This window comes from Microcebus murinus, chromosome 6 (assembly GCF_040939455.1).
Source record: "Microcebus murinus isolate Inina chromosome 6, M.murinus_Inina_mat1.0, whole genome shotgun sequence".
NCBI lineage: Eukaryota > Metazoa > Chordata > Mammalia > Primates > Cheirogaleidae > Microcebus > Microcebus murinus.
The window spans coordinates 46,909,712-46,937,653 of NC_134109.1; the positions used below are offsets into that span (position 1 = coordinate 46,909,712).

General features: G+C 40.6%; 1 protein-coding gene across 8 annotated transcripts in view; it reads left to right on the top strand.

Moving 5' to 3' along the window:
- The window catches only part of TRIM9 (tripartite motif containing 9), a 112,239-nt gene extending 84,719 nt beyond the window's left edge, over positions 1-27,520 (top strand). The window contains exons 7-13 of one of the 8 annotated variants that reach the window (XM_076004031.1): positions 202-340; positions 12,933-13,121; positions 15,648-15,689; positions 16,098-16,121; positions 16,956-17,259; positions 19,549-19,711; positions 21,750-27,518. In XM_076004031.1, the coding sequence (XP_075860146.1) occupies positions 202-340; positions 12,933-13,121; positions 15,648-15,689; positions 16,098-16,121; positions 16,956-17,259; positions 19,549-19,711; positions 21,750-21,812 (924 nt within the window). In that variant the 3' untranslated portion in view covers positions 21,813-27,518. Of the gene's footprint in view, positions 1-201; positions 13,122-15,647; positions 15,690-16,097; positions 17,260-19,548; positions 19,712-21,749 lie in introns of those variants that run through there. The other 7 variants (XM_076004032.1, XM_076004030.1, XM_012757955.3 and 4 more) reach the window with 7 other exon arrangements.
- The last annotated feature ends 422 nt before the right edge of the window (positions 27,521-27,942 follow it).

Sequence of the window (27,942 nt, forward strand, 5' to 3'; positions counted from 1 at the left end):
GGTGGGCATTATTATCCCCATTTTACAGACTAGGAAACTGAGGCTAAAAAGGGTAAATTAAATGGCCCAGTATCTTGCAGGATTCAAATCCAGATCAGACTGCTGTCAAAGCTCTCGCTCCTAACCCCTCAGCCATGCTGCCTCCCCGGCCCCTCACAGGGCTCCATGTTAAGTGATGTCCTCATATTTGCTGCCCCTCAGGAAGTGTATGTGGGGAAGGAGACGATGTGCACCGTGGATGGTCTTCACTTCAACAGCACATACAACGCTCGGGTCAAGGCCTTCAACAAAACAGGAGTCAGCCCGTACAGCAAGACCCTGGTCCTCCAAACGTCCGAGGGTAAGGCCCTTCAGCAGTATCCCTCAGAGCGAGAACTGTGTGGCGTCTAAAATGCCTGGCAAGCTCGGAGGTAACCCCACCACTTCCCACATTCCTGAAGTCTTTCCATGACTTGCTCTGCATTCTGCATAGAGCCGCTCTTCCTCTCCGGCCTTTAGAGAGCCTGTGGTATGTGGATGTGAGCAAACCAAAGATTCCACATCGGCAGTTCAAATGGCTCGGGCCGTCGGCTTCCTTTGATAACGCTCTAAATAAGCTGCAGTTGAAGAAGCTGAAAAATGAAGGCCTGAATGTGCCCCGGTGTGTAAGACGAATGTGTCTAGGCTGTAGAACAGGCTCCCATTCTCCACTAATACACATCATGTGCCATTGTTGCCCAGATGGTTCTAAATTACTTTGTGGTGCTTGCTTGTTCCTAAGGGTGGGACGTAGGTTCTTTCCAGCTGAGGATCTGTATGACCAAATGTGTTTCAAATGGGTGTGGGGTGCTAGAGCTATTCCCAGAGGGCCTATTAGCCACTCCTGGCTCAGCCAGCTTGGTCCATCTCCATTTCACACCCAAAGCCCAGCCGGTGGCACCAGGACTGAGACTTCCTGTGGACACCAACAGGAAGACCAGCAACTCCACCTTACCAACCATTTTCATCTTTGCCAGTCCCTCTAGTCTGAGTTAGGCTGCCTGGGGCCACCGTACAAGGTTAATCTCTACAGAGCTTTTGCTTCTTGGTTATACTTTATGCATTTTGGTCATCAAACACAAGTAATCCATCTCAGAAGTGAGGCTTGAACTGGATGGCCAACTATAACCTCCAAGGCTTTTAACATTTTCATTTTAAAAGCAAGCACAACACATGAAAAATTAAACCTACCAAGAGGTTATTTGTGGCTTATATGAAAGCATTTTGAGACCTCGGGGTGTCATTTTAATCATAGAAGTCACCCCCCCCCATGACATTCTCCATAATTTCCCTCTGCAAAATGAATTATGTTGATTTTGTTTAACTTCAAGATGTTAGCTAAAAGCACTGTGGTTGGCATTTTTTCCTACTTCCCACAAACCTCAGCATATGCCAGTCACCCTAAAAATGGTTCACATGGTTAAAATCAAGCACAACTTTGAATCCCACAGCAAGGGTGAGAGGTCCCTGGCTGTGAAAACAGTGCTTTGGGGAGCAAGTGTAAGTCTATGAATGATGCTAATCAAAGAGAAAGATTTGTTCAAGGGAAAAGGCCCACATGACCTATTCCCATGTAGAGTACAATGATGTGGTTAGCAGTTAGAATTTTCCCCAGAATTATCACTTTAGCTACTTCTCTCTGGGATGACCTATCAGTTTGAGAGCAGTTGCCTCTTTTCCCAGAATACCATGCTAAACGCTAAAGCCCTCTGAGAACTCTTCCTAGATGCAATGCAGAAGGCCTTTGCTGGTGATGGCCTCATTTCCCATGTGTGTACAGGTGGTCTGACTGAAGAGTGAAGTGCATGCCAGCAGAGCAGAGAGAAATTGCAGCAATGTTGCTAACACGTGTCATCAGACCTGCGGGAAAACTATTTCTATTCATAATACATCGTGGGAATCATACTATTCTGCTAAACTCAGTTATTAGCATAGCAGCGTGAGCACTTATGTCTCTCATTTCATCCTGCAGGAGGATGTAGTTTCTCAGTTTCTTTTAATGTTCACAAGATTATGGTGTCTAATTTAATAAATTACAGGATTGGAACTGCGATCCTTGGTACCACAGTCACAGAACTGGGGGTCATTTTCTAGATGAAACAAACGGAACAAGTTCTCTTCCAACAAAGAAACTGTACTGTAGAAATTAATTTCCTCCATGAATTTTATATATTGTGTACAAATATAAGGTATGTATATGAATACAAAGAAAATTATCATCATGTAGATATCAGTATTCTCTGTTACTGCACAGAAGTGATTTTCTCATGATGAAATAAAGTTCACACACATACTTTCTCCATAACTTTGGTTTGTTCTATTTGTTTCTCCCTCATTCTAATTCATCCAAACAATGAGACAAGATTTAGAGAGCAAGAAAAAATATAGTGACTAGTTTATTTTTTTTAAAAAATCTTCGATCAATTTGTAATGATAGAGAAAGCCTATAGAATTAAATAATTATATCTTTTTTTTTGTTTTTTAGAAATCAGTGAGAAAAATGCTATTAACAGAGTTTTGATACATTCACTGCACTTATACTTTATTAATCTTGTTTCCTACAGTTCCTGGAAAGGTTTGCTTTAGAGATTTTTTTTTTCTTTGATGGTATTGGGGGTGGTGGGGTAGTTTGTTTTGGCTTTAAAAAATATTTCATATTCTTCTTAGCAAAAGTTAACCCCTTTCCAAAGTTCAAAACAAAAAATATCACAGAGTGGTACAATTTCATATGTGATAGCAGGTCTAACTTGCAAGTCTAACATGCATTTAGTCTGAGATTTAAATCACTAATCACTATACTCTCTGAACTGTCACAAAACCTTCTGCTGTTACCTAAAGGTAACTGGGAAGGTCAAATGTCTACATTATTATGAATTATAAGTGTTTTTTTCTCAAAAGCAAATGTATCTATCTATTTATTGGCCCGTGCTTGATAAGTGCCCACTGTGTGCTACGCTGTGGGTGCAGAGTGTTGAACAGAAGCGACCCCTGCTGTCCTGGAGTTTACAGGCTAGAAAGAGAGATAGGCCTTAGAGAAATAAACATGTAAATAGTTGCATACTTAAAATCATGATAAACACTGTGAAACAAGGGGAGAGGAGCAGCAGAAAAATATAATTTTTATAGGAGAATTGGTCAGGAAAATAATGAAAAACAATTTAATTCAGTGGAAATTACAAAGAATGTGTTAAGAGCAAAGAAAAGGAGTGACGTATGGTGGCACGTGCCTGTAGTCCCAGTTACTCAAGAAGCCAAGACAAGAGGATTGCTTGAGCCCAAGGGTTCAAGACCAGTGTGGGCAGCATAGCAAGACCCCATCTCTAGAGAGAGAGAGAGAGAGAGAGAAAGGAAAATGTATTATTATATGAGTTCAAGTTTGGTTAGTTCCCTGAAAGCAAAGTTCCTGGGGATATATCTATGACACCCATCAAAAAATGCCAGTCACAGATCTAAACTACCCTGACTTAAGAAATACAACAGTAATCAATTAAGAATTTTAATGAAATCTTAAAATAAGACCCCAAAACTTGGTTCTGTATATCTTTAATTCATTTAATAGCTGTGCCACAGTCTTTGAACTATCTGCAAAAGATTATCTGTTGAAAACATCCTGTAACAAGGCCTTCTTAATACATGGAGTTCTGAGGCTCATGCTGTGTGTATGAGACACACTATAGATAGTCAAATAAAAAAAAAAAATTAGACAAGGCTGAGAACAAGATAGGGAATGTTCTGTTTATTTTTCTCTAGTTTCCCTTTTCCTATCTATACAGACTGTGCTTTTTTTTTTTTTAAATCTGGAAAGAACATGAAATATAGCAAAGGTAATATTCCTGGGTTTCAAATAACATACTGAGACTATTAACAGGCTGAAAAAGAAGGTCCTTTGACTGCCCTCAGCCTTGTCAGAGCGAAACTTGCCTCAGGCAGACTTCTCAGCAGGGATGGAGCTACTGCTCACCATCCCTCAGGGGAATCAGAACATGGAGGGTTGCAACCTCTACATAAAAAACACTCTGTAACACAAATCTTTATGCAAAAAGATTCTTTTCCTTGCACAGATTCTTAAAAGTGAAATTACTGGACCAAAGAGGATGAACCTATTTAAGGCCCTTGATCTGTGTTTCCAAATTGCTTTCCAAATAGATCTTTACACCAGGAATGTATGAACCACTCCAATTTATTATATAACCTTAATTCTTCTTTCTTGAATTTAATTTCAACTAAAGAGCAGCCTTTTCTAAAAACAAAAATATTTCTAAAAACAGTTTTTAAATTTATATTTTCATAGAAGTAATATTCTGATTGTTTTACAACTAATAACTGCATGCAGTAAGTTACAACGTATTGCAGGGAAAATGAACATGATGTAAACGTGGGGCCGTGGGGAGTGAGGTGTGGGGAGACTTCCCAGAGAAGGGAAAGAACTCGAGATCCAGACATGGAATGACTGTATGCAAGGCAAAAACTTCAGAAATCTGCCTTGAGCTGACCTTGGACAGGAAAACTTAATCATTCAGAACATTAATTGAGCACCTCAAGTATGTCAGGTACTGGGCTGGGCACAACCCCTGTCCTAGAACTTATAGGCTGCACTCCTCCTTCTAAACTGCATGGCACCTTTCTCAGATCACCTAAAAGCTATAGTACCACCTCACCTCTCTAGAACTAAGATATCCCGCCTGCAATCTACATTACCATCTTAAAACCAGGAAGTAAGCACAATGACCTCTGATTGGCAAGAAAACACACACACACACACACAATGTCCATGTGTAGAAGCTCCTGTACTGTCCTCACAGCAGAACCAGCTCTCATTGAGTTCTCATTTACTCTTAGTTTACAATTGACTGAGCTCACTGACCCTTTTGCTAAGACCACAGTAGACTAAAAGCATCACATCAGAAGAGAGAAGAGAGGAATTGTTATAGAAGTGAGTTGAGGCTGTTGGCAGCATTCAACAAGGAAGGTAACAGGAAAAACTAAGAAAAGACCTCCCCCCCAAAATTCATGGCAAATGTTCTGATTAAGAAAGTCAGAAAGCTTGGAGATGAAAGCTGCAAATTAAAACGAAAAAAAAGAATGTCAGAAAGTATATAATACATTTTAGAAAAATTTCCCTCTAAAACATTTTAAAAGTCAGTATATTCTCAGGAATCCTTGGAATTCCTCTGGGTAATTGGGTATGTCTCAGAGGGTTTTATGAAATAAGTCAAATACCTAGTGTAATATTTCTCACATATATGTAATATAAATCCTACTTCACTTGTGTCAAGCTGCTGAGAACTTTCTTCATTGTTCATCAAAAGATTCTCTGAAAAATGACAGCAACATGAAAGCCAGGAAATATTTCTAGTATACTAAGATCCAGTGGAGGAATTATGTAAACACTACCCATTCTGTGTTTCACTACCAGAAGGGCCTACAGAAAAAAACAGAGATTTCTTTTTCTGTTCACCCTAGAACAGTTATATAGACTCCACCTCCATGCCCATGGCTAATGTCTAAACCCCTCCCCTGTTCTGTTGCTGCAACATTCTCACATTCTAGATTTATCTGATGTATTCTGCTTCTGTAAAAAATTACCACAAACTTTGTGACTTAAAACAGCACAAATTTGTCATCTTCTAGTTCTCAAGGTCAGAATCTTAAATGGGTTTCACTGGGCTAACAGTAAGGTGTCAGCAGGACTATGTTCTTTCAGGTGAGAATTTGTTTTCTTGCTTTTTCCAGCTTCTAGAAGCCACCTACATTCTTTGACTTATGACCCCTTCTTCTGTCTTAAAAGCCAGCAGCATAGCATCTTCCAGTCTCTTTCTGACTGTCCCTTCCTGCCTTCCTTGTGATTGCCTTGGGCTCACTCGGACAATCCAGGAGAATCTCTTCATCTCAAGATCCTTAATTTAACTACGTCTGCAAAGTCCCTTTTGCCATGTAAAGCAACATATTCACCAGTTCTGAGGATTAGGATGTGGGCATTTTTGGACAGGCCATTATCCTGTCTACCACACTATATAAGTATTATTATTATCATCCTACTTTACATGTGGAAGAACTGAGCTTCAGAGATCTTAAGTAACATGTCAGACCCAGGATGTCAAGCCTTCCATGCCCAGCACCATCTGCTGTGGTGCCAACATTAGAAAAGTGCTATTTGCATTTGACCCAAAGGAGAGAAAGAGAAGGAAAACCATCCCAAGTCTGTCTGCTAGGTGTCTGGAAACATCTTGTCAGAATGATGCAGCATGTGTAGCTATCTCATGTACTCAGCCAAAAACCCCAGCCAGAAATAAGACTTTAGTATTTTCAAAGAGTCATGTCAGAGTTTTGTTGAAAAGAATAACATTCCTGCTTTAAGAAGGAGATGTGGAAGTAGCTGTCATTTCCAGCATAAAACTCAAGCCCCTCCTCATATCCTATGCCCATTTCCATGTCCCTGTGTTTCCTCCAGCTCCCCCTCACCTCAGGTGAGCAGCTCATCTAGACAGGCCCTTCCCCAGTTGCTACCAGTAGATGCTCTTGGCTGGCAGTGACAGGTCGCTGCCTGGGAAAGAAAGGGAATGTCAGAGCAACACCTTTGAGGCCCTTGAAAGCCACTACCAAATGAGGTCTAGCGTTCAGAGCCCTGCTTGGGCTCCATAGAGCAATTAATCAGAGAAGTTTTCTGGCCCTCCAGATCTCAACTGGGAGAAATGGGGAGAAAGTAATCAGTGATGATTAGAGAAAAGAGTGCTCTCAAGCAGCCTTAGTTGAAGGTCCTGGTAGCCATTCTACGCAACATTGATCCGGATTGTTTTATCTCATGACAATAAATGGGTTGGGATTCTTGACATTATGTCTTAGAAATTGCTTCTTAAAAAGTGGGCATAGACAGTGCTATTCATAAGGATTAAAATCTCTTTTTCCCTCATTCACTTCTCAGCATCCCACTGCCCTTGCCAATGTGGTAGCTCCTTCTTCCAGGCATCAAAGGACATCACCCAGAAAATATTGGATGGTGCAGGCAGAATACAGACTTCTGCTTCCATTTGTCTGAATGCCAAATGGCCTCAGATGCATCTGTCCAGAGTCTCTCTGCAGATATATCATAGAGATTTTAGTCTAGTATAAGCACTGCACTTTTAAACCCTGCAGCACTGAGACCCTCAGAGAAGTTATAACCTTATGAGGGAAAAGAACCTCTTAGAAGAACAACTACAGGGAACAGCTCAGCCCACCTACCTACCCCTGAGGCCAAAAATTCTAAAGGGAGACAATCCCTAACCACCATAGTCCACTGAACTACCCTATTTAGAGGAGAAAGATTCATCCTCAATAGAGTTCAGGGTTTGTGGATGAATTAGGTCATCTGCACAAACTTTGGTCACCCTTGAGAACATTGAATGTGCCCCAAAGCCTGTAGCACAAACCTTATCTTTTGTACATTTCCAGGTCGCAAAGAGCAGCAGTAGCCTTGTCACCCCCAAATTTTATCCACCAGGAATTGATCCTAAGTCTCTATCCTATCCATCCACAGCTGGTAGTGATAGCTGATAGTGTCCCTTATCCTCTCTGGACTTTGATTTATCTTTAAAACTATGAACTTAGACCAGATGACCTCTAAGTTCTTTATAATTAGTACTTTTGTGGCTTCTCTCTTCAAAATTACTGTTGAAAGCTGCTTCAGAAAATGCTGTGGAAGTGGCATTAGATGTCCCCTGCCTCTTTCAAGGGTCTTAATGGATCTTAACCTTGCACCTATGATAGTGCAAATTCACCACTAATAGAAAACAGTTGATAAAGGATCCTATAAGGAAAAGTATATGATCCACTGCAGATGTTTTCCATGCCTCTACTTTGCTTTTCCCGACCCAGAACATCTGGGCCTCTGCAAAAATAGTTATAAGAATATACATTTCCAGGATGAAATCCTCAAGGTAGGTAAATCATACCTGACCAAATGTGGGTAAATTTTACGAAATCCAAGGTGAGAGGCATAATGATAGGTTTCAGAGCTCAGGAAAAAGAGATTCTCTGTTCCTTTTAATTTTGACACTATGCATGATATCCCAGGGAATTTCCAGAATTTTTCTGTAGGACTGAATTGGATCCAGAGCCCTATTTTTGGTTCTAGGGAGTGTGCTCTGCAGTTGACACTCTGGGGAACAGATTACTCCTTTAGAATCTTTGTGTATCTCTTTGAAATATAGGAAATTTCAGTTTTTCTGATGATAGTTCCTTACGAATAATGCCATGGTAATCTAAATTGGAGTGGAGGGTTTGGTCGTGATGCAGCCATCCTAGGGTGGCAAGGGCTGTTTCATTCTTTTAAAAGGAGGTTTTCAAGACATCTGTTCTCATTTCTCAACTGCAATTAATGCCACACTTAAGAAAGCTTAAAATACAAGCTTTTATTATAAATTAGGTACCAGTCAAGCATAATTGTGACTTTGGCTAGTTATTAGATCATTTAAGATAATTCAGCCTCCTTCCTCATTCATTTGTCTCTTTTAACATCTTCCCTAGAAAAGCAGGCTAAGATTATTTTACAGCTGGTTTCTAGTTGAAGTGAAACTCATCTTTAACACTGCTCACGTAATTCTTAGTGACAGATCTGGCTTTCCTGTACTCTAAAATACAACCATCTTGTTGGACCAGGTTCAAGGGCTGCTTAAGTTAGGAATTTGTTCACAACCAGACAGGAGGACAATGAGAACTTCTAGCATGACACAAAGGAAGCTGGATTAGTATATACTGTCATAAGGAACCACTATCAGTTTACTTTTCCTCCTTGAATTCAAAAAATAACACCTCAAAGACTATACTTTACATTTCAAAATATTCTGCAACATCCACAAAAATCTTTAGTACTATGTATTTGGAATCAAGAAATTCCACCCCTAGAAACATAAAAACCAATCAATAATGTATGACACAGATTTTCTCTAAATTATTATTTTTCCTATGGTCAGCTCTCCTGCCAATTTCATATTTCCCAACTACTCAATTCTAATACAATGTCTGGCACACAATAGGTGTTCAATTATTGTTAGTAATGAACAATTTAACGAAATATATGGTGGCCCAATAGGAGTACACCACCTAAATATTCTTATTTCTTTCTTGAACCCAAAAGTAACTCAGTAATACAAGTGTTCCCCAGCTCATCTTTACTTTGGTAATTCTTGATTGCTTTTTCTCAAGCAGAGGCCTCTGCCACTATCTAAACCCTGCCTCCAGAATCCAGCCAATCCCAGGTGGGAAGGGAAAGAAGTCCAGGAAGGAGCAAGAGGAAAATAAGGGTCATTGACAGAGTTGATGAAAAACATGTCTTGACACATTTCCGTTATTAGCACAGTCCCGTCCTAGAGTCATAGTTATGCCTGGAGTTAGCACCTTCAGCCACTGACACACTATTTTCCATTGCTCTTTCCTGCTAAGCTGCTTTCACCCAGCAAAGCTCTTCAACCAGACAGGACCAGTGCATATGATGAAACATGATGAGATATTAAAAATCTCTTAAGGAGCTACTTGTGTTTCTCTAGTAATCTATAAGTTAAAAATTGATAATAGTCATCATCCTGAGTATTAGCTATGACCTAAACAATAGCTTTGTATCATGTATTCTAAAGAAAAAAATGATAACCTCATTCCTCTTTGTCTTGACTAATAGAACATTAATGGCTGAGAAGCCTTCTCCGTATCTCAATAGTTGTATTTCAAAGGGGAGATGAGGAAATGGTATGTATGTCCTTCCTGCATCCCATGAGTGTAACACAGAATACACACTTGGGTAGTTCTGTGTACATTCCATGTGAGTTAAGCATGATTTGGCTAAACCAGGGATTGGCAATACTGTTCTCAATATTGTCATATTATTTTTGACTCATGCCTTTGAACATGTGCAGAGGGGCATGACCAGACAGTGAAAGATTTGAAATCCACACATAGAGAAATGGTTGGAAGTAGACTCTATTGAGCTCAGAAAAGGGAAGATTTAAAATGGATTGGTGACTGGACTCAAATACTTGAAGAACTAGTGATCTGTTTCCCTGTGGCCCCAGAAAGTGATGCTACAGTTGGTGAGAAGAGCTCCCAACGAGGTATGTCCAGAACAAAATAAGCAATAACTACAAACTGGAGGGAGCTGGCTGGAAGTCCCCAGGGGACTTAGAGGGGAAGCTTGATGATTGCTTCTCTGATGTTATTTGGAGAAGTGTCTTCCCTTTGAGACTCCTGAAATCTAAGATAATATGAAGTGGCATAGATGACTTATAGGCAACTGACCACTATGTACCCATGGGGAAGGGAATAAAGGGAGAATTGCTTGTTTATTTGGGCTGGGATCAGGTGGAAAGTGTTCTCTGCTTCTCTCTCGTAATTCATTTGGAAAGTTCTCATGGCAAAGTAGGAATTTTGTTTTGTTTTTGTTTTTTTTTTTTTCTTTTTAGGAGCTGCCTAGAGAAAATGCGGTAAGAGCCCAGCTGGTAGGGATGGGAGGACGTAGGTGGGAAAAAAAAAAACACCTCAAAACCAAAAATGGAATGGTTCGATAACATGTATATGAGATGAGCTTGCCTGAGTAGAGGGTGTAGTTCAAGAGAGAAAGGAGTTGAGAGAAATTGGGCCATTAATACACCATGGATCTATATGAAAAGACAGAAAAAACAATAACCACTTTAGGGTCAAGTTCTTAATCCCATGAATAGCCATAGCTACCCTCAACCCCCACCCCACCAAGGGGTGCCGTCACCAACTCCAAGTTCTTCTTGGTGCTGGGAATAGAAAAGGTGAGTACGACTCGCAGTGGAACTGGATACACTCCGCAAGGTCTGTACCCAGTACACATTCTTCACTGGTTTTCAGATCGTTGCCTGGGGGTTCAATACTCTGAAATTCATCTTACCATGCATGTCCTTTCCCTTAACTTTTAAAGCAACAAGTATTTTCAATATAATGAATTGTCACGCTTGGTGAAAATGCATTTCCAAGCAAATTCTTGTTAATAAAAAATCTTTTACTGACATAAATATAAATGCCTCTCTCCCCACGACAAGCCCATGTCAGTTTATGGGGCACCGTGTTATTGTATTTCAAATCTTTCATTACACTAAAGGGCTAATTTCCCCCTAAGATAATAACATAATTTTTGGTTTATCATATCTGAACAAAGAAATGATCATACCATGCCAAGTCATCGAAACCATATGAATTTAGGTACAAGAAAACTTGGGCCGGGCACAGTGGCTAGTGCCTGTAATCTTAGCACTCCAGGAGACCAAGGTGGGAGGATCACTTGAGGTCAGGAGTTCAAGACCACCCTGAGCAACATAGTGAGACCCCCATCTACACAAAAAATGGAAAAATTAGCCAGGCATGGTGGCTAATGCCTATAGTCCCAGCTACTTAGGAGGCTGAGGCAGGAGGATCCATCTAGCCCAGGAGCTTGAAGTTGCAGTTAGCTATGATAATGCCACTGAACTTAGCCCAGGCAATAGAGCAAGATCCTCTCTCAAAATAAATAAATAAATAAAATGAATGAAAGAAAGAGAATTTGAATGTGTTATTCTTGGGAACACAAAGTCTTAACTCCATGAATAGCAATTCCTTTCCTCTGAGATAGGGTTTGTACTTTTCTTTAAAAAAAAAAAAATCTTCCCCCACAGAAAAAATCTAAAGCCTGAAAAGCTAATTTCAATATTGTAAGTTCAGAAATGAATATGAGGCTGACTCTTGGCAGAATTAAATTAAAATTTGTCACTGGCCCTGTTCTGAGCTCTTCAAATAGGATCCTGTTCTGCACACATGTACTCCAGTTATTTTTGCTTGAATGTGCACAGAGCAGCATTTTGATAGGAGAAGGGTATGTTCAACAAAGAAGAACTGCTAAAAGATTGAAACCAGAAATATATTCACAGGCATACCCCAGGTCACCAAAAGCATTTTTTCAACAAGAAGAAATTTCCTTGGTGTTTTTGAACATGGAATATTACCTTCCAATCATCTGTGTTTCCTAAATTATTACTATTAAACTGAGTTTTTAAAAGGCTTCAATGGGTGAAAGATCCATCTGCAACCAGACTACACCACTGCCTAGAGCCAACTATTGTTTGACAAAAGAAAAAGGAGTGATTTTAGTAATTTAGGGAAACTCATTCACAAGCCCTTTTTAAAAACAAGATTGATAATTCCTTACTCTGATATAATAATGGTCTTCATAGCAGACCTGACTATCTGAAAAGAAACAAAGACACTTTGTTACCAATGCACCTCACCACTGCCCGTGTCCAATTATTATTAGAAGATGGCCAAATGATGTCCCTAGAGTCTAACCATAATTCAGAAACAAAGAAATGTAAGGCTTCCTGAGGATTTGTCCAGCCCTGTCTTCCCTGGACCACGTGCTTCCTCTCCTTTTCAAAGATCAAGCCTTGAATGTGCCCATAGAGAAAATCATATCATACACCTAGAAATGGATCAGGAACAGTTTGCAAAAATCATCATCTCTGCATAGAAACCCTGTAAGAGGCCATTATTGAATAGGTGGTAATATCCAGGATAGCTGAAAGGGGTAAAATATTAATTTCTTCTTGGCCATCATGGGTAAAATTGACCTCTAAAGTTACTAAATTCAACTCTAAAAATATTTCATTTAATTAAAAGGAAACTTTTCAAAATAATTTTCCTACCACTAAAAATTGGGGGGAAATGAAAACAATTGCCTGTGATGTTGGCAGTATCCTCTGGTCTTGGGTCCTGACCTGCGGAGAATTCCCTCCCAGCCCCCAGGCACATCGGTGGTGTAGATGCCTGTATGTGGCCTCCTGTGGAAGAGGAGGCTTTGTATGAATGTATTGTTAAGGCAGGTCTTGGGGAACCGTGCACTGTCAGGTAGCAGATTTCTGATCTCTAGTTTGCATTGATCTTACATTTAGACACAGATTCAGAAGAACAGACCCTCCCTTTTCCAGTGCCTTCGGAAAGATTGCCGCTTCGTAGAATGAGTCCTTTCTCCTCCACCCTTAATCTACAACCCAGCTTCCCGGGGAGATCCTACTTTGATTTCCGATCCTCACCCCACCAGCTGAGCTTGCATTCCTCTTTGCAGTCTCTCAATGCACCGGGTGAGCTGAGCTCCTCAGACCTTTCCTTTTGATCTCTGTGCCTTGAAGGCAGCTTTGAAATGCGTGTTTTGTTCTTGCCGTTCATGTGCGTGGTACAGGGGATGAGCTAGTCTCTGTGTCTGTGGCCTGCTTCCAGTATGAGGAGCATTTGGATGATGGAGCTCTGTGGCATTCCTGTTTGTGTGGTGTAAGGAGCAACCATGGAGCTGTGGTCTATGTATAATGGCATTGGAAAGTGATGAGTGAAGCTGTTCTTTTTGCACAAGCTGGTACCACCGTGGTACCATGATAATTTGCTCTGTCATCACATGCTGTGGCACAGCACGGCAAAGGCACTGGCTGAGTGGAGGCCATGGCAGTACTTTGGAGGTTTGCAACCCTTCTGTATCCAGGATACCAGCTGTGTCTGGGAGACTGGATCAGTGCATCCAGCCTGGAGTGGTCTGATTAAACATAGACTCAAGAGATCTTTATTGACAAAAATAAAAGTGAAAACATACTAACAGCAGAATGTATCCTATTCTACAAAGCAGGCAAACCAGAGAGCAGAAAGTAAAAGCATTTTCTGCAAGAGCCTGTGCTCACTGGTAGGACAGTCGGGCTCATGGCTGAGTGTTTTTCTAGCAAAGGGGAGGGACCGCTGCTAGCTGAATTAGAAACCTTAACTCCTAATGCCCAAAGAGCCAAGCAATTAGAAAGTCTGGCCTCCTGGAAGTTGTCCAAGCCAAGCCTGTTGTGACAGGGCTTACAGCTGACTTCAAGGAAGCTAAACTTGTGCTAACTTTGCAGTGAACCCTGTCTAGAAAATTAAAATCCTAAAATATCTAAGATGCAGACCTATTTGATCTCTTCAGGACTATATTGTAATCATGGATACACATGATGCACATTTCACATTTCCAAAGGTTTCTTTTGCTCTTTATTTTATTATTTTTGCTCATCCCATATCCTGGAATGAAGAAGGCCACAGCATGACAGTGCAAAAAGGATGCAGGGACTTCAAGCTCTCTTTAAAATGACATTTTTCTTTGTGCTTTTATGTTTCTTATTGTTTTTCTGTGCACTAGCTTTCCAACATGCTTTGTTATGAAACTCTTTTCACTTGTGTCTAATGTACTGAAATACTGTTATAGTCTTTGTAATGTATATTGTCTCAAGAATAAAATGAAATGTGGGTTTTGGAATATTTGATGGGTGTATTTAATAGCATTGTTCTAGTTGTATCATTGAATCTTAAATATATGACAGTGTGTTTAAAGTAGTGTAAAAAGATTTCAGAATATTTGTTTTGAAAAAGAATTTGCATGAGGCATGATTCATTTAAAAATTTTAAAAGCCCTATTGGGATTCTACAAATTTATTTCTAAAGCTGGATGTGACAGTCAATTTTAAAACTCTGGGTGTTCTATATTCACTGTTCTTTACCCCATGGATAGAAATCGAATTGACAACTGATAGAAATTAAACATAAAAATCAGCCATGAGTTGGGAGAAAATGATTCTTTTGCATGTGAATTCAAAGCAAATTAGTAAATAAACTAACCAAAAGTAAGGTCATAATCTTTAAATTTTGATTTTACCTCAGTTCCTTTTTATAGTAAGTTGCTTTTTTAAATTCTTATAAAATTCTTTTGAGTCAGTCCATTATCCTTCATATGTTTTAGAAATTAGCATATAAGGGCCTTACTAAATTGAAAACAAAATTAAGTGATTTTTTTTCTTTATCTTTTAGTGCTTGTCAAAACCACATTTTCTAGATGAGTCAGTCCCCAACACCACTGGAAATTGTTCGCACAGCTTTGGACATTTTAAGACTAGACAGCCTTCCTTCCTCCACCCCGTGCGGCTTCTCCTGGGGTGGGGGACGCAGACCTTGGGGAAGGGAGGCGGTTGGAAAAGTTCCACAGGTGACTCCAGTTATCTCTGAGCCCACACCCTTCCCCTCAGGTGGGAAGGACTGAGAGAGTAAAACAATCTAAGAACTGGGGTGATTTTACTACATTCAGATTGTCATTTTTAATAATTATCAGGTGTATTTATTAACATATGATGGCATTATACATTTAGTTATATATGTATTATTTATGTTGGGCTCAAGTCACAGCAAAGACCTTTCAGCATAACCAGAGTTAGAAGTGCATACAACAGCGACACAGAGTTTTAGCAAGATCCAGTGATTTCTCCATTTCAATTGGGTAAATTTTTCTCATTTTTAAAAGTCACCTTTCTTAATATGGCAACTTTAGGGGGAAAGATTGAACTGGGAATGATGATGAAAACTTAAGCTGAAGATTTTAGAATCCATTGGAGGAGGATTTATGAAATGGTAAAAAGACGTGCTTTTCATTTTGAAAAAGCAGAAGCAATTCTTACCCAGCAAAGTAAACTAACAATAAAAAGGGCTTCCTTTTTTCATGAATCAGGCCTCTGGTGACTGTGTTCAGCTGGTGCTTTTTAATGTATACAAATAATTTTTATCAACCTGGTTGTTGTTTCATAGCTTTGATGTGTAGTATCTCTTTATAGGATGCAATTTTGAGACACAATCTGCACCTTACTCTCAATTAGGCAAGTATACTTGTTGTAATTGTTACCTTTTGTGTGATTGGTATGCTCAATTTCCTTCACAAAATAAATGGCAGCAGCTTATTTTCTGTCAATAAAACTGTCTAATTGTCATTCTAACCCCACTATAACACTTTCTCAAGTTCTTAGAAAAATAGAAATGTCTATATTTTTTAAAGTATACCTCAAAGCTTACTTTTCCCCCAGTTTTCCTATACGCCAATGCAAAGCACTCTTTATAAGCGCTAAATGTGGGTAAAGGTAGAAGTCAGACCAACTGTCGTAGTGTATGTGGCATTTTAAATGAAGCCCTTTTGAGTACTGGTTTATCACAAGAGACATGTTTTCTTATCCATGTCAATTCTGCTTCCTGTCTCTCTCCCCCATGCCTTTCACTTGGAATGACAACAGTTGACATTAAAAAGCTGTTGGCAGGTATGGAACAACCTTATTCTGTTACAAATAGCAAAGACCACAGTGCATGTGAGGTGGCTCACAGGTTCAATACATCAGCAGTTACATCTCTCAAGCGTATTATTTGCAGGTGGCATTTAGAACTTGGGACATAACAATGTGTGCAAAGACATGGGTCTATCTGCACCTAATGTCCAAAGTACCTACTGCTTCAGCAAAATATCTTACATGTTAGTTTTAGGAGTAGCACGCAAACTGTGTTTTTAAGTTATGAGGAAGCAACCTGTCCTACATCCAAGTCACACTCATAAAAATTAGTTTATGTTGCTTATAGCTTCGCAGCCTGTGAGCTTTCACTAGAGCTGAGGAAGTTTTCAAAGCGACTAGATGTTAGCACTTCCGCCAAAGGGCTATTTCCTGATTTCACTCCATGTGTTTTATCCCTCCTCCATCTAGGACTCTAGCTCCTAGCCTCCCCGCCTCAGGGGTTACACAGGGGGCATCTTAGCGCGTCCCCTCTCCCTTTATGTCTGTGGTGCACTGTTCTGCCAGTCACCAGGTGAAGGGATTTGCACCTTCCAAAATCGATGCCACTTCACTCCCGGATCACCTGGTGGGGAGTGCAGTCTGAGCCAGGTAACCCCTGCTGAACCGGTCGTGTGTCCTCCGTCTGCTTCTGGTGCAGAGAGTACCAACTCCCAGGACGTGCGCTTGTCTGCTATGGCCCTGGACGCCTCCTTCCTGCATGGCAGCATGAAAACGCTACACAACGCTCCTTACCTGCCCAGGAGTGCGCAACGACGCCATGCTGCCGTGGTCTGTCTTAATAACCCGATTCCCTTCTGTTGTTCCCAGTGGCTTGGTTTGCTTTCGACCCTGGCTCAGCGCACTCAGACATCATCTTCTCCAATGACAACCTGACAGTGACCTGCAGTAGCTATGATGACCGGGTGGTGCTGGGGAAGACTGGCTTCTCCAAGGGCGTCCACTACTGGGAGTTAACGGTAGACCGCTATGACAACCACCCGGATCCTGCCTTTGGCGTGGCTCGCATCGACGTCATGAAGGATGTGATGTTAGGAAAGGACGACAAAGCTTGGGCAATGTATGTGGACAATAACCGGAGCTGGTTCATGCACAACAACTCGCACACCAACAGGTACCCTGCAGCCCCCGAACCAAGCCTTCTTCATGTTGGCTTCTGGTCAGCAGTGACAGCCCAGTTCAGAGACCTATTATTAATACATAGACAACATTAAGGAAGTCAGGCAGGTGGCCTTGAGCAAGTAGCACAGGTGCTCTATTACTTAGGTGAGTCTGTCCTGGTTTATTTTTTGCATAAAGATAGAGATGTGAGCACTTTCCTAGGCCCTTCCTGCCCATGGCTGGAAACTGAGAGTCCTCATGCATATCCATTATAGGAAAGCAATCCAGGATTCTAAAACCCACACCTACAACTTTCCAGAACAGTGCTTTTGGACATATTACTTCATTTTTCTGAACCTCAGATTCCAAATCTTTCCAGTGTAATAATATTTTTCAATACAAGTGTGTTCTGAAGATTAAATGCCTCACATTGAAGGCACCTGAAAATAGAGAAGCCATTATTCTTCTTATGATTCATTAAATCTATGGATACCAACTTGGATAGTTTCACACTTAAAGAACACTCTTATTATTGTATGAATTGAAAGCATCCCATTTGCCAAGGAAAGAGACTATTGTAATTTCCTTAAGGGTTTCCTCTACCACCAAAATATAGACAATTAGAATTTAACTCATACTGTAATTTTTCCCCATATTTCCTTTTTCATTTGGTTGTGTTCTCATCTTCAAGTATATTTTGCACAAATTTGCACACAGAGAAGTGCCTATCATGGATCCTGGTCCACCTTATTCTCAAATTTCCCCAAAATACACATTCATTGGTGTCTATTAAAAAAAATGAAGTTGTGTTCAATCAACTGAAAGGGAAAACAAGCCAGGACTCCATCATTTAAGCTGTTTCTGTATGCTCATCACCGACCCTCTCTAGCCTCTGAGGGCCTCCTGTTCTCTTCGATATTTTCTATCTATTCTCCATTCAGGTGTGTATTTTTCGCTATCACTTGAAGTGAACACACACGCCATTTCAACTTGATATCAAATCCTATGGGATGTACATAAGCACTTATCTTCAGTGATTGACATCTTGCGGAACTTTCTGTCACTAGATTCCTGATGCCATCACCCACACACCACACTCACCTTTTCCCTTTTAGCGTCTTTATTTTGGAGTGAAGGAGTGAATAATAACATAACCATCACGCTATGCAGTGAAACACATTTTTAAAGCCGAACACATCTGCTTGCATGCCAACTGCATGTCACTTGTGCTTTCATTGTTAAACCTGTGAATTAACAAGATGCAATTCGTAAACCTGTCTTTTAATGGCTGTATACAGTCTGTATCCTGCATGCGAGAGGAAACGAATGACACTGTCTGTGCTCTGCTGAGATGAGGATGAATTCAATATTGCTAGATCTCAAAAAGGGAGGAAAGACAAATCTGATTATCCATGTTTTAATGGCGTTTTGCAAAATCATCAATTGAAGCATAAGACACAGTTCTTTGTAAAATGACATTTACATGCAGTATCCTTAAAATCACCACATTTCCTATAGTATAATTATTTCACTTTACAGGGAAGAATCCTCTTCTTTGATGTCATTTTAAAGAGAGACTCTAACATCTTAATTCCAATGCAGCATGCCAAAAAATAACCATCTTTCTGGAATGAGTTTTTCTATTTAATGGGTAACATAAGGCCCAAACTCTAATTTCTCATGCATATGTTTTAGGTTCAATCTAAGTGCTTCTTTATTTTGACTTTCAGATTAAGTCATTCTGTTATTTAATGATGTTTAATTCACACCATGTGTGCACAGTGTGCAACATTTGCACACAGTCAGAACTCTGATAGCCCAAAGGCTATTTTTCCCCCTAGTCTTTAGTGTTTAGTTTCCCACTGTGGCTCAGTGGTAGAGACCCTGTACAAATGAGTTCACTCTCAGCAACAGCAGAGCAACCTGTGCATCCTCAACAGGGGCCGATATCTCCTCCAAGGGAGTGAAAATTGGGAGCGGGGAAGCAAAAAATCTTTCTCTCTCTCTCTCTCTCTCTCTCTCTCTCTCTCTCTCTCTATATATATATATATATATATATATATATATATATATATATATATATATAGCGCAGATATACAAACAGTACATAACCGGGTATACAGTATATCTGTGGCATTACAATTTTATCTGAAAGGGGTTGAAAGGGAAAAAATGTTTAAAAAGGTTGGAGGGGGCAATAATTATAAACAGGTTTGCAAAACGCTGGTTTAACCATACAGAAAAAGGAGCTTCTAGAACGGACAACAAGCCAGTGAAACCCAATTTTTTTCTTTTCCCACAGAACTGAAGGAGGAATCACAAAAGGGGCCACCGTTGGGGTCCTCCTCGACTTAAATAGGAAAACCTTGACATTTTTTGTCAACGATGAACAGCAAGGCCCCATAGCATTTGAGAATGTGGAGGGCATGTTCTTCCCCGCAGTCAGCCTGAACAGGAATGTGCAGGTAAGCGCCGCGCCCCTGCGTGTGAAATGACTTCCGCTGACCAAGGCTTCAAAGGCAGCCCACAGGCATTAAATCAAGCTGACAGTGTAAGGCCCAGACCAAGACAAGGAGGAAGGGAGGAGGGAAAGGGATCCACGTTGACAACTGGTACAGTTCCACACCAGCAGAAGCTACTCTTTCTTTGGACACAGTCTAGTTAAGAGCATGTGAGAAACTGGGATTCTGTTCATGGTTTGCGGATGGCCATCCCTCTAGCTCTGGTTTCATCTCTAAGTTGAAAGGAAAGCCTTTAGTCAACTTCCCTGAAAACAAATGAAATGGCTTACACAAAGCTCCAGGAGTGCCTGAGAGGAAGTGAAGGTGTAAGATAGAAATGATAGTATTGTATCGTTATCAGAAAATTTGAGCATCTTCTCTGCACTCTTGTTCAGCTCTGTTAGATGCTAAACAGTAGAAAACATAGTCCCTACCTACAAGTTAGTTACATGTAATTTATTGTGGATATAAAATGACAGGTTCTTCTCATTCACTCATTCGTTCATTCAGCAAATATCTATTGAATGCCTTTAGCATGCCAGGCACTGTTGTAAGTATTTGGGATGTATCAGTGAAAAAACAAAAAAAAAAAAACTCAGATAATCTTACCATCATAGAGATTACATCCTAGTTATAGGAGACAGACAATAAATATTAAGCACAATTACTACATTAATTATATGGTATGTTAGAAGGTGGTTAGTACATGGAGAAAAGACCAAGGGTAGGGCAACGGGACCAGGAGCACTGGGGATGGGGAGGGCAATTGCAGTCTTAAATAGGATGGGCAGTGTACACAAGCCTTGTTGCAGCCATGGGTGAACTGAGCCTTAAAGGAGGGGAGGAAGGGGGCTGTGCAGAACTTTCCAGGCAGAGAGCCTTGCATGGGCAAGGAAGGGCAAAGAAGCCAGGAGGTTGGGGTGGGGGGTGGGTATCAGAGCCCTGCCAGCCACTGTTAGGACTTAGACTTCATTTCCCTCCTGTGCTGGGCCTCTCATTAACTACTGGGAGCCTCATTCAATAGATGGTTGCCTTGAGATAGAGCTCAAGAATCAAAACACTGCAGATGATTTCTGCCCTATCCAGAACCACAGTCTTGGAAGCTATTAAAAACATATATATTGTTATCTATCAATATGCACAATGACAGTGATTGCAACCCAATGACACCTGCTCTTCACTCTTCCTGCAAGTAGATGAGGTTTTCTAAGAGGCTAGAATCTAATCTTTCAGACTTCAGACTCTACATTAGAGTAAAAAATAATAATAATAATTGCCATAGAAACGAATCTCAGAAAAATTGCATTCAACATTTTCCACAATTTAGCCATTTCCCTTTCAAAGAATATTGTACTAGATGCTCTTCTGGGATTTTCAGGACACTCTGAGAATATGTGGATAAAGACTTGGGATGGGGCAGACAGGGACAAGGCAGGGGAAATTACAGCGTTACATGAAATAGTTCTAGTCTTGTCCACGCAGCTGTCCATGGAGGTTTGAGGTTGAACTGATATTGGTGAAATAGTGTGAGTGCTGTGTTCCTTCACAGCTAGCAATCATCTGTGCAACCCCAGAAAGAAAGGCTTGCCCCAGTTGGAATAACTAGGAGATAAGTAATAAGTGGAGGGTTGTCTCTGCTAATCTGTCCTCTGTCCGTGGGTTTGACAGTGGTCATGGCGGTGTGGCCAGCAGGTGTCACTACCTGCAAATAAATGCCTGTGTCTTCAGTCCTAAGGAACACAATCTCCCCAGAATCCTTTAAAAGAGGCTGGTGGCTGAGAACCATATAATCAAGTGTCACCAGGATTTGGGAGCCCCCCCATGGTGGCCAGGCTCTTATCACAGGCAGAATTCTGCTAGAATCCTCTTTAATATCTGCTAGCATAGATGTTAAAGAGAAGTGAACAGATCCCTTTTGAGTTAGGAACACCCCCACTGTGCGCTGTGTTCAGGGGCGGGGGGACACAGGGTTCCTCGCAGGACTCACAGTCTCATTCCCCAGGTGACGCTTCACACCGGGCTCCCAGTCCCCGACTTCTACTCCAGCAGAGCATCAATAGCCTAAGGATGTGCCCTGGAGGTGCCAGCTGCCTGTTCTTACCTCCGCCTGAGAGCCTGAGCCGCAGCGGGAGGCAGAGCTGGCAGGAGAGGGCGAAGGAGGAGAGAAAAGCTGGTCCTCCACCGTGGTCACACCCAAGCTCTGCCCCCTTTCCTTCCAAGCCCTCCTCTGCTGTCACGCCTGCGTCCACCTCCACGTCCAGCAGTTCTAACCAACAGAGGACCTAGACCGCCCACCACGTCACTTCCTTCCCACTCCTAGATTTTGCTTTTATTTAACTTAATTTTTTATGTAGGTGACTTATCTTTTGTTTCTTTTCTGATCAGGTTATTGGTGACTCACTGAAATGTCACTGCTAAGAGAAAATTCTCTTGCTAACTTTTCTCTTAAGCTTTCTGTCAAAAGCAAAATTATAGGGAGAGGTAACAAGCTGAACTTGGAGCTTGCAGCTCACCTCCTAGAATGTTCTTGCCCTGTTCCTCTCATGCAGTATCAGCTCTGCATAGCTACTCTTTGGGAGGTGGGCAGAGTGAATCTAGTATTGAGAAGTTTTACTACCCATTGAAGCACAAAACTATCAGCTACACAGGTTCACGGCAGGGTAGGATCATTAGGATAACTCTATAATTAAGAGGAGCCAGAAATCCTGGCCACTGTATAAAATGAGAAAGTCTCTAGACATAGGCAAACCAGGGGATTTAATGATTTGGTTCATTTATTTAATACAAGCTTTTAACTGAGAACCTACTATGGACCAGGCACTGTTCTAGACACTAGAACACTGTGTTCTAGACACTGTGGGGAAACAGTGGTGAACAGACAGGCATAGTCTCTTCCCTTCTGAAGCTTATATTCTAATAGGAGAACAAAGCAAAAATAAAATAATTATATATTGTTATAGGTAGTAGAAAGGAAATAGGCAAGGGTCAAAGAGGCTCATTGCAAGATCTTTCAGGTTTCCTATTATAGAATGATGCTAAAAATCCACACATTCTGGCCATAGCACCAGAAACGTACCAACTCAATGCCTTTTCAACTGCTCTACTTTAATTATGGTACCTGCTGCCACACATCACAGAGCCCTTCTTTGGTAGAAATGATGTCAGCATTCTTATTTGTTAATGCTGCAATGATACTAAGCCTTAAAAACACACGGTTAAAAAAATAGTGAGCAGAGGTCAGAGGACCCGTTCTCAGTAATGGGGGATAGTGAGTTGCAGTCCACAGCGTCCACATTCTCAGGATAAACATGCTTATCTCCATATAGACTGTGCCTGTTACAAATGACAAATCCATCCACTCTGCTGCCAATCACAGCCTGACTTTCTGGAGTAGTCCAAATGATGTTGGGAAAACATGGTCTTGTATGTCATTACTATGACAGATAGAATAATAATGCATATGACTTCTATATAGAGATCGACTCACAGAAGTTACTCTTCAGATTCTTTAGTTTGACATGAATTTTTAGGAAACGTAGAACCTGGAAAAAAGGTCTTATTAGTTGTCTAAATATTTTCCAGTGAGCCAAGACATTGACCATGAAAAAACAAGAATAACATATAGAAGAGATAGGATGGGAAAGCTAACAAATTAAAGTTTTGGCAAAAAGTAATATATGTAAATAGCTAATTAATTTACTTTTGTTCTTTATTTAGATTATTTCTATCAGTTACAATCAGTTTTTCTAGTTAGTTGTACCTAATTTATTGAATGGGTGCTATCCTGTTTATGTCTATTTTGGTTTTTCTTAGCTACAGGCAAACTCTGTTGCAGGGCAACACTAGTTTGATATTTGATTTACGCTCCAATGAGACTCGATGGCTGGGCCGCTGTAGACTCACAGTTACTCTTGTTCTTTATTAAATTCATCCTGCTAATTAGATTTCTAGTGACTTGTAACATGTAGTTTACACTGAATTGCAATTATAGATGCATACAGCTACTGTACTAAAAAATTGTCAGTTCGGGTGTGCCAATAAATGATTTTTATGAGCGAACAAAATGTCTCTGTAGAATTTTAATTCTTACCTATTTTGAGTGACAATTTGCCTCTTTGCCAGAGCAATATTTCTTCAGCAAAGTGTAACTGGAAAGTTCCCCTCGACCTTTTGCAAGCCCTGCTGTTTGCGCCATTTCCTTTGGAGCCAGGCACAGTTTCCTGCTTTTACTTATCTCCTGAACCCTAATTTGATATGAAATTTCCACGGTTTAGATGCTTTAGGGTCTGCCTAAAATAGGCAGATGCCTATTTCCATGTTTTAGATGCTTTAGGGTCAGTCTATTTTAGACTGAAACAGGATCCGTACTTTTCACCCTGCTCGTGCGTGCATGGGCACTTCCCATCTCTGAGAACAAGCGGCCTGGGGGAAGGGGGAACACAGGGCGGACACCTTCCACCTCTCACAAAGGCCAGCTCCAAAAAATTATTCCTGAAAGGATGGTGAATGGGGCTACCTTCTTGAAGAAACGGTGATGGATAGGGAGATAATTCTTTAAAGAATGGTTATTTTAAAAGGCTCTAGGACTGACTTCTGGAAAAATCCCCTTAGCTAGGCCTCAGCATAGAAATCTCTGGGGGAATCACCTGAGGCTGTGAGCTCATGAAGCCACACCTCTAAAGATGCTGGTGAAATGTGAGGTGTCCTGGAGGATGGTGAAAAAACACTTCAAATAATGATTTTCTCAACACTGGTGCTAGCTACTGCTCGAAAAACCCAGGTGACCGGGCCCAAGCTTGGATTCCTCTGCCAGAACCGTTTTCCCTTCCGAGCTGAGCCATGGAATCAGTCTGAAAGAGGGTGAAAAGTGCGGATCCTGTTTCAGTCTATTTTAGACAGACCTTAAAGCATCTAAACTGTGGAGATTTCACATCAAATTAGGGTTCAGGAGATAAGTAAAACCAGGAAACAGTGCCTTGCTCCGAAGGTTTAGATGCCTATTTAGATGCCCACGCATTGATGACTGACTTAAGCCGCAAACTTGTACTAGAAAATATAGTTTCACTGACTTTTTCAAACCTAGATCCTCTAACATTTATTTGCATGGTTCCACAATACAGTTGTTTTAAAATAATTACCACATTATTGATCTCCCTCACATTGTTATTAGCCTTTTAAAAGAAACTATCTTTTTTATTAGAAAAAAGGCCCTACCTAAAAGTATGTGATCTGGGTTTTCATCCCCCAGAGTGGAGCAACACTCAGTTGCAGCAGCTGCTACTCTCTGTTTATTCCAGTTTCTGCACTTTCCTCTCTCCATACCCACTTCCGGGATGCTTTTTTGTTTTTTCACTTCTTCCCCTATTGGTCCCATCTCTCTTCTCCCAGTTTTCTTCTCTTCTGTTCACTACCTAATGGAACACATTACCCATTTTTTACTCTTCTTGTGGTACTGAGGTTAATGGAACTTCTGATCCCCAGCATTTCCTGATAGGATTAAGTGATTTGCAGGAAACTGTCCTATTTTCTGGAAATGAGATCCCTTTTTTTCCCCTGCATGTAATGTGGACATTACTATCGTGCCCATTAATTCAATTTGTTGAGAACAGACGGGGGCTTGCTGTTGAATCAAGATTTCTGACTATGAATCAAGGGAACTATACTAATTAGACAAACACATTCTCAGGTCATACTGCCTTATAATTTATATGAATGCACTCAAGACACCTGTATGTATTCCTCAAATATATGTGCCAGCTACTACCCCTGAGACTGCTGTTTAGGGAAGATTGGATCTGATATAATACATCACACATAACTGAGGCTACCTAAATCTTGCATTTATTCCAGTTTTTCAGATAAACACAGAATTTAGGGACTCGAATACAAATGAACAACAGAAGCACCTAATTTAATGCACAGAACATCAGTCTGGACCTTTTGATTTACTACTTCTCCACCCTGCCACATCTGTGCTAAGAAAAGTTACAGAAATATGTATGTGGGGCATTTATCTGGGGGAAAAAATGACCAACATTTTATGAAATTTCCATTACAGTATTAGAGATCATAGAATTAGTGGTGATGGTTCCATAATTTGTGAATATACTAAAAACCACTGAAATGTATATTTATCTGGCATGTGAATTATCTCTCAATACAAAAAAGAGAGAAAAAGTTTCCATTACGCCCCGAAGGATCTCCGGAGCAGGAAGCAAAGTGCATGGAGGCCACCAGGAGCCCTGTGCCAAGGCTCTGCTGCAACGTGGTCACTGTGGGGCCACATCAGACAAGACCCTGAGTCTGATGAGGACTCTGCCTATGGCCTCCCCCAATCTACCCACAACAGTCTGTTCCTATTTCCCCAAACCTGTCCAGATGCTTCTATAGCCACAACCTCTGAGATAAAGCCCAAAGCACAGGGCAGATGTCCAGGACCTGAGATCTCATCTCCTGACTCTGGCCTTCCTTTCCCCCTCCCACTGTCCCTTACTAAATGGTAGGGCTTTCTTTTATTTACTTCCTCTTCCTGTCTGCTGGGGATTACCTCCATGTTTTGTTCTTCACTCTCATAAAACAGAATTTAGCCTGCCCCTTTGCTAGGGCCATAGTGGTGGACAGAACAGAAAAACTGGCTTCCATTAAGGAAGCAATTCAAAGTAACTGTTACATACCCTTAGAATTTATATGAACACACTCAACACACTTGTATATATTCCTTAAACACATGCTATTCCCGCTACTTCCCCTGAGACTGCTTGAGTTTAGGGAAGCTTGGATCTGGTATGTTATCCAAGCATGTGATCATGAATCTTGCTTATATACCTTTTTCCTCTTCCTGTCAGGTAAAAATGAACATTCGTTATGAAATATAAAGGAGTAAATATTTTGGTTGGTGTACTTGGTTTTTTCCCCCAATTTTTTTCTAGAATTCTCTAATAACTAATAAAGATTATAAATTATAAGTTCATTAATAAACATGGCTGAATGTTACATTTTAAAACCTGTTAACTTACAAACCATTATATTTTAATGTACGGCCGTGACTTTTAATGTGTATGGAAGCCATAAAGCTAAATAAACCATCTTGATGATTAGTTGGCTATATGAGGATGGTTTTATATCTGGGTTCTCTGTTCTGTTCCACTGGTCAATGTCCCTGTTCTTGTGCCAATACAAAGCTGTTTTAATGACTATAGCCAACAAAAACATACACTGGGGGAAAGAATCCTTATTCAATAAATGGTGCTGGGAAAACTGGATAGCCACATGTAGAAGACTGAAACAAGACCCACACCTTTCACCTCTCACAAAAATCAACTCACACTGGGTAACAGACTTGAACCTTAGGAGTGAAACTATTAGAATTCTAGGGGAAAATGTTGGAAATACTCTTCTAGACATTGGCCTAGGCAAAGAATTTATGAAGAAGACCCCAAAGGCAATCACAACAGCAACAAAAATAAACAAATGGGACCTGATCAAATTAAAAACCTTCTGCACAGCCAAAGAAACTGTCAAGAGAGCAAACAGACAACCCACAGAATGGGAGAAAATTTTTGCAAGCTACACATCTGATAAAGGGCTGATTACTAGAATCTATTTAGAACTCAGGAAAATCAGCAAGAAAAAAATCAAACAACCCTATCAAAAAATGGGCAAAGGACATGAACAGAAACTTCTCAAAAGAAGACAGAATAATGGCCAACAAACATATGAAAAAATGTTCAATATCTCTAATCATCAGAGAAATGCAAATCAAAACCATAATGAGATATCACTTAACTCCAGTGAGAATGGCCTTTATCAAAAAGTCCCCAAACAATAAATGCTGGCGTGGATGCGGAGAGAGAGGAACACTCCTACACTGCTGGTGGGACTACAAACTAGTTCAACCTCTGTGGAAAGCAATATGGAGATACTTCCAAGTGATACAAGTAGATCTACCATTTGATCCAGCAATTCCACTACTGAGCATCTACCCAAAAGATCAAAAGACACTTTATGAAAAAGACACCTGCACTCGAATGTTTATAGCAGCACAATTCACAACTGCAAAGCTGTGGAAACAACCCAAGTGCCCATCAATTCATGAGTGGATTAATACAATGTGGTATATGTATACCATGGAATACTACTCAGCTTTAAGAAACAATGGTGCTATAGCACATCTTGTATATTCCTGGATACAGCTG